The sequence below is a fragment of the Drosophila ananassae genome, chromosome 3R (assembly GCF_017639315.1).
Source record: "Drosophila ananassae strain 14024-0371.13 chromosome 3R, ASM1763931v2, whole genome shotgun sequence".
Lineage (NCBI taxonomy): Eukaryota > Metazoa > Arthropoda > Insecta > Diptera > Drosophilidae > Drosophila > Drosophila ananassae.
In genome coordinates, this window is record NC_057930.1 from 26953488 (window position 1) to 26965805 (window position 12318).

Here is a 12318-nt window from a genome sequence, read left to right on the forward strand (position 1 = left end):
GCATTATGTATTGTGTGGCAAGTAATAACGTGCAGAATGTTGACAGCCGCAGACTTTTTTGCTGCCTCTTTTTGTTGCACAAACTTCCGTAACGAGCTGGGGTTGCTGGCGGCAGCAGGTTGCTGAGGACCTGAAAAAAAGATACATATTCTTCATCCTTAATATCCTTTCCGAAACTATGGACTAGAAATACTTCAAAGACCCACCTCCTTGGAGGCTTCTCCGGAACAAACCGAAGCAATCGCATTACCCACCCAGGTATTATTTTATTTTTTGGCTTGGAAAAATATTGACTTTGCATATTTGCTGAAAATATTTGAAAAACATGGAAGAATTCTATTTATTTTTATAGAATATAGAAGAACCTTAAACCAAAAACAAACAGGAATCGGCTGGTAGCTCGAAAAATAAACAAACGCCGGCGGGAAAAGGCGTAGGAGCGGGCAGGTAGGTGCCTGGCTGGCACTGCAAGGACTCTGGTGGCCAGCTGGTGGGCGGGTCTGATTCGTGAGCCAAAAAGCAAACAATTTGCATTCTCCCTAATGAAAAGATAATATTTATGCGGCTGCCCACAGAAATTGCAATTGAAAGGCCCGGAATCACGACCAGAAATAATACGAGAACCATCTGGGTTCAAGATTAAAGATATTGAAAAGAGAACCAGCAGTCTTTTATTTAGAATCTAATAGCCTTACAGATCTATTTTATATCCTGAAAACAGGACTCAAGGTTGGACTGCGCGCCCTGCTTCTGGACGTCATCGAATTCAACGATCAGTACTTGGACTTTAGCTCCATTGAGTTGGTTACTGGAGAAACATTCGAAGATGAGTCCTTCCTGAACAATGACAGAGAAATATAAATATGTATTAAAAATGATTGTGTTTAATATGGTTTAAAATGTAATCTTTTGTGGTTAATCATTTTTTATGGAATTAAATATGGTTTATTTGTTTAAATCCGCTCCCCATCCTCCAACAATTAGTTAAAAATTTAAACAACAAATGGCCGCTGATCAGAGTCTCATAATCGTAGGAATTCTGGAGCACCAATTGGCTGGAACATAAAGTTCAACAAACAGAGCCATAAACATTCCCCTACAAATTAACACTTCATATATTCCACAATCTGGAGTGGCAACTAATCCCTGCCCCCGCCACGCCTGCCAGCTCCATATGGCCGCGAACAGGAAGCTAATCCTGCTCAGCGATATATCAACATATTTATGGTAAACGGATCAGAGGGCTTAGGCCTGCGGTGGCCAGGGGAGGGCAGCGGAGGAAGCTGGGGAGGCCCAGCCGGTGGTTGTTCCCCAGCCATATGTTCCCCGCCCGGGGAACAACATATTTATGGGCCCGACTTGGGCCTCAAGAGTGGGGCCCTGGCGAGGGAGGCCGTGAACAAACCGCAAAACTCCATAAAATTTTATGAACCCTCTCCGGAATTAAATGTGACGAACGACGGCTGTTTAGCACTTCTATTAATGTTTAAAAAACAATTATTAGACCGTCCGCAGATATCTAATTGGGGCTCTGCAGCTTTGATCTCCGAGGCAGTGGCCCGAACATGAAAATAAATATCAACCGCGGGCTCGTTGTTTAGATCAGACCGGTTCAGACAATTACGCACTCGATTCCCATGAATCATAACAATAACAATTGGAACCTCTCTGGAGGAATCCGTCAAGAAACACCTCAAATCGCTGCGATTGACAACTGGGAGAGGGGGAGTTTTGAGGGAGTGGATGAATGCACTTTGATCTTCAGCGGAGTCCGTTTCTATAGATCCGAGATAAATCATAACAAACATACTTGTTTACTGCTTGTACTAAAGAAAATGTGAAACTCTTTAAAAGAGTAAAATACTAAATAATAAATGGAGAATTGTTACTTTCATGATAACATAAATTTCAAATGTTGGCGCCTTGTTTCCAGCAAGCAGTTCAGTAAGCAGTTTACACGGCCTGTTTACGAACTGTTAAGTCCTAATCACCAACAGCTGATTGCCGTATACGGCCACACCAAATGCTGGGCTTAATTGGGAAGAAGAAATTGTTAAAGTTTTTGTTTACACACCAAAGTGCACGAAAATGTTTAATAAAACGAAGTACAATCCCTAATACCACAGCAGACCCTAGGCTCACCTACGAATTTAAGGAGCGTGCTCGAGAATCCACGCCAAGATGGAGCGCAAGGAAGTGGACACCCAGCAGTTCATAGATCATGTAAGTTCGGATCTGCTGGATATATTTCGATTCTGAAAGCCTTTTCCCCCACAGACGCTGCTGGCCTCGGAACTGCTCCGCGGCGGAGACCCCCATCCCTTCATAATAGACTTCATTGACCAGTCGGGAGTGTTTCCGAAGTCCGAGGGACCCACGAACCTGAGCACGAATCCTGGCAACCCCACCAACGGCACCGGCGACTCCCTGACGCCCGAACTGAACTTTCACAGCAGCATCTTCCAGTTCGTGAACAAATCCTCGCCGGAAACGGACGTGGTGGTGCCGCAGCAGGTCGCCCAGCCGGCCTTCCCGGCTCTGGCCATCGAGCCCACTGTTCCCATCGATGTGCCCGCTGGCCTGCACGAGGACGAGGAGCTGCTATATGCGCCCAACGCCTCCACAACGAATGCCCGCAAGGTGCTGCCCCACAAGAAGCGGATCTCCAGGAAGCTCAAGGGGACCATCGAGGCCGACATGGAGCAGCACAAGAACGTCCAGGATGTGGCGCCTTCAGCGCTCTACAGTTGCGAGATCTGTGGCTATGCCGTGCACACCCAGCTGGACTTCTTCGCCCACCTCAAGCAACACTACGAGCCCAGCGCCGTCCTGGAGGACCGCTTGGTGGTCCAGCACACCCACCCACACCCACTCCCGCACCAGCACCAGCACCAACAGCAACAGCCGCCGCAGCAGCAGAAGGAGCCCCTGGACATGTGCGGACTGTCTGCCCAGGACAAGGTATGCGTCTTGGTTTTCTCCAACAAGAACTGATTGCTAATTGGAGTCCCCTTCTTACCCGCAGCTGCAACAGGAGCAGGCCAAACTGGACCAGGTCTTCCAGGACGTCCAACTCAACTTTGAGCACTTTCAGAACATCGCCCACCACGTGGACGAGGTGGCCAGTGTCGGCGTGAACATGGTCATGCATGGGCAGCCCACCAGTGGCGAACAGTGCCCCATCGTGGTCGTCAATCCCGGCCCGAACCCCAACACAGTTCCCGTGGTGGACGACGTGGAGTTCAGCGACACGGAGGACATGCTGGAAGGCATACGCAACGTGGTGGATAAGGTTTCCATAGAAGACACCTGCGACGAGCTGGTGGACCTCGAACTGACCTCCAGTGGCATGAGGGCGCCCTGGTTCAACAACAACTTCAGCGACATGACCTTCCCGGCTCTCCTGCTGCCCGGAGAACCCCTTCCGTCTTCCGCAGAGCAGACTGCGCCTCTGCTGAAGGACTCTGCCCACCATCCAGAGGAGCACATGGCCCTGGACTTCCTGAGCCCCGAAAAAAACGAATCGCAAGGGGGCTCTAAGCTGGAGGAGTCTCTGCCGAAGCCCAGTGAGCCCAACGAGACATCCCAGATGGTTGCCGGCCCGCCGCCTCCAGTGTGCCAAACACCTCCCCCGCCTTCGACCGCTGTTCCGCCCAATTCCACCATCGAACAGTTGCGCAGATCCCCCCTGGGTCTGAGCGAAGCCTACAAGCTGGACAAAGAGGAGCAGGAGGAGGAGGAGGATGTGGCGGGCAATGAGTGGCCGTCACCCTTCGAGGAGGACGAAACTGAGGATCCTGAAGACAAGGGCGACGGCAGCTATCACCTGGAGACTCTGGACACGAGTCCGCCGGAAGATGCCGGAGGGAAGGCGAGGCGGAAGCACTTCTGCGACAAGTGCCAGCGGGATTTCAACTCGTACAACGCCCTCAAGTACCACCAGTACACGCACAACCAGCAGAGATCCCACAAGTGCGACAGTTGCGAGAGGTCCTTTTACACCCAGAGTGCTTTAAAGGCCCACGAAAGGACGCGTAAGCTTGAAGATTACAGGGAATCCTCCTGGCAGTAAATTCTAACCCATTTCCTGTTCACAGACTCCGGCGTGAAGCCGTTCAAGTGCGAAAAGTGCGACTTCAGGTTCCGGCAGTGGGGCGATCTCAAGTACCACATCATCTCGCGGCACAGCGACATCAAGGCGCACATGTGCGAGTTCTGCGGCAAGAGCTTCTCCCGGCGCTACTCGCTGGTGCTCCACCGGCGCATCCACACCAGCGAACGCAACTACGCCTGCCAGTACTGCGACAAGACGTTCCGGGCCAGCTCCTACCTGATAAGCCACGTCAAAGTGCACACTGGGGAGCGGCCCTACGAGTGCTCCGTCTGCGGCAAGAAGTTCCGAGTGTCGGGGGATCTGAAGCGACACTCCCGGATCCACGATCCCGCCAGGGCCAGCAATCAGTCTCCCACAGCGGCCAAAGCCAAGAAGAAAAAGTCCGCCGGCAATACGGCGGCGAAGCCGGCGGAGGAGTTGGAAGGAGTGGAGCCCACTTCCGCCACCCTCAACCACAAGTCTGACGCCATGTGCGAGCCTGAGCAGGGCGTTCTGCGGTTATAGCCCAGCCGGGCCTAGGTTTCTCGGGGTAGGATTAGAAAGTTTTGTAAATAACACAGGCCGACAGTTTCCAACTTTTTTTTTCCTCCACGAAAAAGTTTAACTGCTCCATATCCTGTAGGGTCCTCCCTAATTTTATTGAATTTATTATAGTTAGTTAAGCAAGACTTTCTTCAATTGAATAGGAGTTTTTAAAAAGTCATGGCTATCTACAATTTCTGTAAAGCTTTACTACGTTTTGAACATAGAAACAGTTTTAGATAGCCATGAATTTCTGAAAATATGAGATTAAAAACTCCTATTTCATTTCAGGATATGGAGAGGATCAAATTATGCGTGGAGATTCTTTGCTGTTGGCCGGTGTAATCGAATCATAGCTTAGTAGGGCATGCAGAATAAAAGGATACGAATTTGTAAGGCAGATCGGAGTTGGATGGGTTCTGAGTAGGAATTCGGGATGTGGCTGGATGGGTGGTTAGTATAGCAGGTGCTGGAAGGATACCCCCACCAGTAATGCCCCAAGGCACATCTATTGCAGAGCATTTCTTTATTATTTTTCATGTTTTCATGTCGTCTCTTTTCACTTTCGTCTTTTCGTTTTCAAAGGTTTCGCCTTTTGTTCTCATCTGTTTTGCACTTGTACCGTTCTTCGACTTACTTTAGTGAGTAATTATATGTATATATATATTAAATATATATTGTATTATTAATGTAACTATGTACAACACAAGTGCCGGGCGCCTGTGCCTCTCACCGGGCCCGGACGCAATCAAATCTTTGTATTCTTTGTTTACAACATAATTTTGTTTCTTTGTTTCTCAAAAATATTCAACATAATCGCCCCGCAGCCTTGCAGCCCTGCGTTTCATAGATTTGTGTGTGCTTTCCGTGTTTGTTTCACTTTTTCATTTCATTTCACAATAATTTCCCTTCTTCAGAACTTAAAACTAAAATCCTAGTATTGGTTGCTTCACATGTTTCTCTGTCCTTCCTCCCTCGCGCCCTAATGTACGATCAGTCCTTGATATCCTTCATCGATTTGTTTCTCCGACGCATACCTTCTATAATATAATCTGTCCTCCTCCCATCTCCATGGACCTACGAGAGCTCCTAACCCTCCTAGTCCTAGTCCTAGTCCTCCCTACTGTCGTATATATATCTTGGTGTCTTGGTGGTGTGGATTATGCTATTTGGTAGGTTGAGTGTGTGGCTGAGTGTTAGAGGTGTGTGTGGTTCAGTGTTCGGATGAGATGGATATTGAAAGAATTGCGATCGCGGCGACTACTGTAGGATTAGAACTGAAATTTAGCCCGCCCTCCGAGTAGCAGTACGATTTAAAATTAGCTTTACGTTGAATATCTCCCTCTGGCTTTAATATATATGTATGGTACTTAAGAATGTATGTTTTTTGTTTCGCTGCTATGGTTGCACACGTTACTGGGTTTAGCTTTTCGTTTAAATTGAATATGGGGTTTGCTTCCTGCCTTCTGTTCTCCAGCTCCAGCTCCTGGCCCTGATCCCGATCCTGATTCTGATCCTGGTTGCAATTAGTCGACAAAGAAGGGTTAATTACTAATACACTTATGAGCTCGCAAACGCCTGCCAATCGCATAATAATCGTACTGGATCGCCAATCTTCCCAATCAACCATGTCTGGTAAACTGAGGAGCCCTCATCCCACGCTTGCATGTTGATGGCAGCTTTTTGGTTTGGTTTGTTTCTCCTCCTAAGCCGGTTTCCTATTTGCGGATTAATTGAATATTGTTTATAAAATAGCTCGCTATTCCACCTCGTACTTTAAACACATATTACTGTCTTCCAACTCCGGAGCGTACAAAAGTTATGTTTGGTTTGTGGTTTCTGTTTATATTACTTCAGTTGCTATTGTTACTTCACATTGTCTGCCCTACTATTTCCTCCTCCTCCCAAGTGTCCAGCCTCCTGCATCCTGCATCCCTATAGAAATATAATTTCGCTCTTTTTCGAGTTCTGAGTCTTCTGTCTACATCACCATGTTGCCGTTCGCCGGTCTCCTATTAAAAAATTAAAATACTTTCTGGCGCCCCTTAAAAGAGGCGTCCTCTTCCCCCTGATGGCGTGCCAATTCTTCAAAGGATTCCCCTCCACACACATACAATATTTACAGTTTTCAGTTGTCAGCTTCGACTGACGGGGCTTCCCTCCCTCCTCATAGTTGCTACGTCGTACACCTAAATCTTAACCTCGATCTGATCAGTTTCTGATTCTGTATCCCTGCTCCCCAATACGATCTCTGTTCGTGCCTCCTCGCTTGTCACAGTTTCCAGTTTAAAAGTGTGAAAAAATAGCTGCTTCTATTGTAAATTTTAGGTTTCTTGTTATCGTTTTCGTTTTCATTTTTGGTTTTTGGTTTCTGGTTGCTGCTTTGCTTTAAAATTTGAAGTACCTTTATAATTATATAATTTGATTTGATGATATTCTCCTTGGGCTGCTTGTCCTTTAATTGTAGCTTCAGCTCCAGCTCCAGCTGAAGCTGCTGCTCCGGCTTATTTAGTTTGGTTTGGACCTTGTTATCCTCCGACTGTTGCTGCTAGATGGTGTGCTTCCCGACCTGAAGTTTCGCTTTCGGATCTGTTTCAGTGGCTGTTGCGGTTACGGTTACGGTTACTGTTTCTGTTCCTGTTCCTGTTGAGGTTTCGTATAAAAAGTCTTTGATTTGCCCCTATCCGTTACCTTTTCGTCCTCCACCCTCCAGCCTTCGTCCTTGCTCCGCTGCTGGCTGTTAGCGCGCTCTGCATTAGAGACTCACCTGCTGCATCTTATCAAAATCTAAGCACGGCCGATGCGGTCGCTGCAGTCTCTGGGTGGCGGCGACGGCGGCGGACGCGGACGCTCCGTTTCCGGCAGAGTTGGCAGCGTTCTGTGTCGTTGTGGATGACGAGGATCCCGCGACTGCGCCGGAGGATCCCGCTGGCGCGCTGGAGTTGTTGCTCGGACGCCTCCGGGGCGATATGGCGCAGTGGAACAGCTTCGCCGGCGGACTGACCGACCGCACCTCCATGTTGTCCAGGCCGGTGGTGCTGGCCGGACTGCTCCGGGAGCTGTTGTAGTGGAAACTGTACTTCGGCAGCGGCTGGTAGATGTGGTGGCTGCTGTTGCTCATCTTCAGGGAGCTGCTGCAGGCCTTGATCACGCTCGGCTCGTTCTCGTTCCCGCCGGTCCCCGATCCAGTTCCGATTTTGGCGCACTTGCCGCCGCCCCCACCGCCGCCGTTGTCGCCGTTCTCCTCGTTTACACTATTATCACATAATTTAATATTTTCGATGCCACATCGGGCCTCCGATAATATCAGTGGCGTTGTGGAGCGGAACATCATATGGCTTCGATTTGGCTTGAACGCCTCCAGTGGCGGCGATGTGCGGAAATTGACCGGCGTCAAGATCGGCTCCAGCGAGTTTCGCAGCTATTGGGGACAGAGGGAAGATTCGGTTAGAAGGTGTCTCCTCAGTTCTCCTCAACTCGCACACTCACCTCGTCGTCGGAGCTGTGGGCCAGCGACCGCTTCCGGTTCTCCACCATCAGGGAGGAGCTGGAGCGCTTCGAGTTGGAGGTGGTGGCCCGCTCCTCGAATGGCGCCTCCGTGTCCAGGGAGGAGGCGCATCCCCGGTTCGAGATCCGAGAGGCGCACGAGGACCCGCCCGTCGCTGCCGTGCCGCCGGGATGCTGGCCGCCCTGCGACGAGGGCCCGTTGATCACCTCCAGCTCTTCCTCGGAGCTGTGCTGGTCGTACATGAGATGGGCGCACGAGGACGAGGTCTGCTGGTGACACATCATGGCAGGAGCTATCTTTTGGCCAGCAACACCTAGTGGAGAGCATAGAGACTAAGTGATGGGAGTTCCCAGTTTAAATTGGTAATGAAACCCACTAGTTTCCATGTCCACGTCTAAGTAACTTTCCACATCGAGGAGTTCACCATCAGATTCGGTGCCAGAGTCATTCGATTCACGCTGAGGGGAGAGAGGAGCGATTAAAATATGACTATCAGATATTATTAATTTTAAATGTTATATTTTTTAAGCACCTTTTTACGCAGAAAATTTTTGGATTCCCTTAATGAGTTCTCGCGATTTTTCTGCCTGACAAACTTTATCATGGTTTTTTCAGCTCCTGGGACTGGGACTGGGGCGCTGTGCCTGGGACTTTGCTTTATTTATTATACATTCCATGCAACCCACGCAGGCTGCACGCACACACACTCCCACACACACGCACTCAAGGAAACTTACTACGACGTCGCAGTCGCAGTCGCAGTCGCAGTCGAAGTCTCTGTCGCAGTCGCAGTCTCTGTCGCAGTCGCAGTCACTGTCGATAGCGACTGCGCTTCGGTTGGTGTCCCCCCTTTTGGCTCCTCCTTCTACTACTATTACTACATACTACTACTTTTTTCGCTGTTGCGCTTCACACGCTGTTTCTATTTATACGCCTCCACATGTATTTTTGTTTGTTATTTTTACGCGCTGCTTCGGCCCCCTCCCCTCCTCATCCGAGTCCGATTCTGATTCCGATTCCGATTCTGCTTCCTGATTCTGGCTTCTGGCTCTGATTTACTCTCCAGCCGACGATGGCCGACGAGGCACGATGTCCCGACGCCCGGCCGAGTGGATCCGAGGGATATCCGCGCACCTTTCGCCGTAACTTATACAGCACGGAATTATCGATTTTCTGGCACGGGAACGGAACGGAAGCCAGACACACGAATCCGTAAAAAGGGACACCGTTCGATGGGTCCACGTTCGCGGCTTCTAGTCGGATGCCTATTCCGCAGATCCAATCTGAAGATGGCACGCCGGGGGCAGCTCCATTGTCGCTCTAAGTCCTCTATTTGGTTTTCTCCTCCAGCTTGCAGTTGCACAATTGACTGTGGCTGTGGCTGGGGTCCGCCTACGCCTGCTGACTTTGTTGATTACTACGGCGTTACTATGTGGCTCGGCTCGTCCGGGTAGGTCGTCTGTGTGGCCCTGTATCTGGCCCGTCGCCCGTCACCGGCTAGCGCTGCGCTCCAACTAAAAAATTATTGTGCCCACAATGTGGCGAGGCAACACTGTCGTCTCGCAATCTCTGGAAATCTGCGCTGGCGCTGACGCCGACGCTGACGCTGGAGAGAGAGAGAGAGAGCGAGAGCCCCACTACCCACTACACCAGAGCCCCACCACCCAGCACCACCCCCTGGCAATGCAGCTCCATGGTTGCCAGACAGGCGGGCGCAAATTGAATTTCAATCACTTTTGCAATTAAAATGTAAAGTATAGGGACTCTGACTTGAAAATAGGAATCATTTTGAGATAAATAATGTTTCTGAATAGTTTCCCTACAAGGGGAATGGAAAATAAAGTCTAATTTCCATCTTAAACTACGGACTCCAATCATCCCAAGGAGACAATGCCCAGCTCGATGGTAATTGATTGCGTTTAATCGCCGTGCAGTAATTAGAGGTGCAAATTAACATTCCTGGCAATTTCTCCCGATCTCCCGACTGAGTTTCTTTTGTGTGCACTTGTTTTCCCATTCATTGAATTCCTCGCCCATTCCCACCCAGCAATTGCGCAAACTCGCGGCCGAGCGGCAACCCTGGTGGCTATCGCAAACTGCACTTGCTACGCTGCTGGCCGGGAGTGTAAGGCTCTTGGCCGGACTTGTAATGGCCTGATAGCTTATCGGCAGCATTATTGGCAGTCTGCTCCGCTTATCTAAGCTCAGGGCTTAAAATCCATTAAATCGGAGTGTCCCAGGCGGACCATTCATTCAAATTTCTACAATTCTGTCAAAAGGGAAATAAATATGTGATAAGAGCACTTGATAAGATCTATGGGGGATATTTTGGTGATAATACTTAGGGAGTTAAAATGGATTCAAGGCCAAAAAAAAGGAGTACTTTTAATCGAAAGATATTGATTTTTAGTTGATTAGCAGGTTGATTGTATCTTGGATCTTCTAGTTTTTAGACTATTAGTTTTTAGATATTACTTCCAAAAGTATTTCTCAGATCCACATACTATAAGTATTATTAGAAAACATATATAGCCCAGATTCTTGAACTAAACCAGCTACTAGAGATCTTGCTCTTCTATAGCTTTTTTAAGCCATTAATCCGCATAAAAGATGGAAAAACTGTACCTACTACCCCTGAAAGGCTTTAGACTTCCAGCTTATACACTTTCGTCGCGCACCTTAGTATTTATAGACAGAAGAAGAAGCAGGTTGTGGCAGGCAGGCCTATTGCCGATTGCCTATTCCTATGCCTATGTGCCTCCACTCCACTCCACCTACACATGCAACCAGCCCTGTATGAGTGAGAATATGAGTAGTAACCTGTGCTGGAGGAGCGGGGGGACCATGGGGCTAGGGGGCCAGGTGGGAGAGAAGTGCGGCAAAAAGCGAAATAATACGAAGCGTGCGAAACTCGTTGCAACGATGATATGGGAAATGTTTGGAGCTCGCGGGCCACAAAATGTGGAAAACATGGAAAACTACGCACGAACTGGTTTTCGTTCAAATTGGACTTCTCTGCTGGCACTGCTTCTGCTCCTGCCACTGCTGCCTCTGCTGCTGCCACTGCTGCCTCTGCAGCAGCAGTCTCTTTTTGGGGACTCTGCTTGTTTGGGGATTTTCGCAACTCCCGCTTTTCAATTTGCGTTCAATTTTACGCGGAAAATTTTACTACGAGTCTACGTGCCACAAATACACACAGCCCTCTCGTGCACGACGAAGCACGGCTCCAATACACACGCAGCGCAGCGCAGCGCCACGACACGACACGACACTCCACGCCACGCCACCCACCACAGCCCCCATCCCCATCCCCATCCCCAGAGTCTGCTGCAGAGTATTTGCTCCATTCATACCAAACACTGGCGCGTTGCACGCACACTCTCTCCGCACGCCAGCGAGACACCCACGCGCACCACAATAGGTCTTCGGCTATTCTTGGGGGCTGTCTCAATGGGCAAGGAGCCTGCCCCTATTGCCTTGTTCGGAATCGTGCGTGCATGTGGCGACAGTTCCAGGGTGGGCTGGGGGTGCCAGTGCTGTTGCAGCCTTCAGCCTCAGGTCTAAATTTAGCACTCGGGCTTGCTTGCAACTTCGCAAGGACTTCCCGTTACTTCGACCACCCCCCGGCCACCCACTACTCCCACACCCCACTCCCACTGCGGCGATGTTGCTTTTGCAAAAAAAGCACCGTTAAGCACCCAGCCACTTACTTGGTTCGCTCGCTTCCTGGCTGTGCACCTTCCTCTGTGCGGCGTCCTCTGGGCAGCTCCTGCTCGGCCAGTTGTAGTCGCAAGAGTGTTCTTTGGATTTTCTGGGTTTTTTGGGAAATGAGGAAAACCAGGCGACGCGAGTGACAAACGATGAATGGCGATGGAGGCTTCTCGACGCAGCACAACTGACGGGGCTCGACGGGTAGGAGTTGGGGGCAGCACGCGACGCGTATTTTAGCATTGGCCACCGCTTTGGCCAACTCTATTCCACTTTACTCGATTTATTTCAGCTGTTATCATCTTCCTGGCCAGTGTTGCCCCACTGAGTTCACTGGAAATCCAGCTTTTCCCCAAAATTCAAAAGTGAGCTTAAAATAAACTTCAAAAATAGGTAATACTTATTTGTAATCTTGACTTTTTAATAGAACTTTGACTCTGGCAAGTTTTTAATCATCAAAGATACT

General features: G+C 49.5%; 2 protein-coding genes across 3 annotated transcripts; one reads left to right on the forward strand and one right to left on the reverse strand.

The window, feature by feature from the left end:
- The first annotated feature begins 1982 nt into the window (after positions 1-1982).
- LOC6497687 lies at positions 1983-5036 on the forward strand. The gene is made up of 4 exons (XM_001961534.4): positions 1983-2223; positions 2278-2961; positions 3026-4034; positions 4098-5036. The coding sequence occupies exons 1-4, from the start codon at positions 2182-2184 to the stop codon at positions 4616-4618; spliced, it is 2256 nt and encodes a 751-aa protein (XP_001961570.1). The 5' UTR covers positions 1983-2181; the 3' UTR covers positions 4619-5036.
- Positions 5037-5147: 111 nt separating this feature from the next.
- Positions 5148-12181, reverse strand: LOC6497851. Of its 2 annotated transcripts, none has more exons than XM_032451766.2 (4): positions 11855-12181; positions 8521-8602; positions 8126-8457; positions 5148-8057 (listed from the first exon to the last, which is right to left on the reverse strand). In XM_032451766.2, the coding sequence occupies exons 2-4, from the start codon at positions 8528-8530 to the stop codon at positions 7392-7394; spliced, it is 1008 nt and encodes a 335-aa protein (XP_032307657.1). In that variant the 5' UTR covers positions 8531-8602; positions 11855-12181; the 3' UTR covers positions 5148-7391. The 2 variants fall into 2 exon arrangements, with proteins under 2 accessions (XP_032307657.1, XP_014761849.1); XM_014906363.3 differs by lacking the exon at positions 11855-12181 and adding an exon at positions 8677-9677.
- Positions 12182-12318: the final 137 nt, after the last annotated feature.

What these genes read in the sequence shown, in the direction of transcription:
- LOC6497687 (XM_001961534.4), top strand. Translation starts at nt 2,182, where the DNA reads ATGGAGCGCAAGGAAGTGGACACCCAGCAGTTCATAGATCAT. An exon ending in CCCAGCAGTTCATAGATCAT is followed by an intron (nt 2,224 to 2,277) that starts GTAAGTTCGGAT and finishes TTTCCCCCACAG; the next exon opens with ACGCTGCTGGCCTCGGAACT. An exon ending in AAAGGCCCACGAAAGGACGC is followed by an intron (nt 4,035 to 4,097) that starts GTAAGCTTGAAG and finishes TCCTGTTCACAG; the next exon opens with ACTCCGGCGTGAAGCCGTTC.
- LOC6497851 (XM_014906363.3), bottom strand. Translation starts at nt 8,748, where the DNA reads ATGATAAAGTTTGTCAGGCAGAAAAATCGCGAGAACTCATTAAGGGAA. An exon ending in AAAATTTTCTGCGTAAAAAG is followed by an intron (nt 8,603 to 8,676) that starts GTGCTTAAAAAA and finishes CTCTCCCCTCAG; the next exon opens with CGTGAATCGAATGACTCTGG. An exon ending in CCCACAGCTCCGACGACGAG is followed by an intron (nt 8,058 to 8,125) that starts GTGAGTGTGCGA and finishes TGTCCCCAATAG; the next exon opens with CTGCGAAACTCGCTGGAGCC.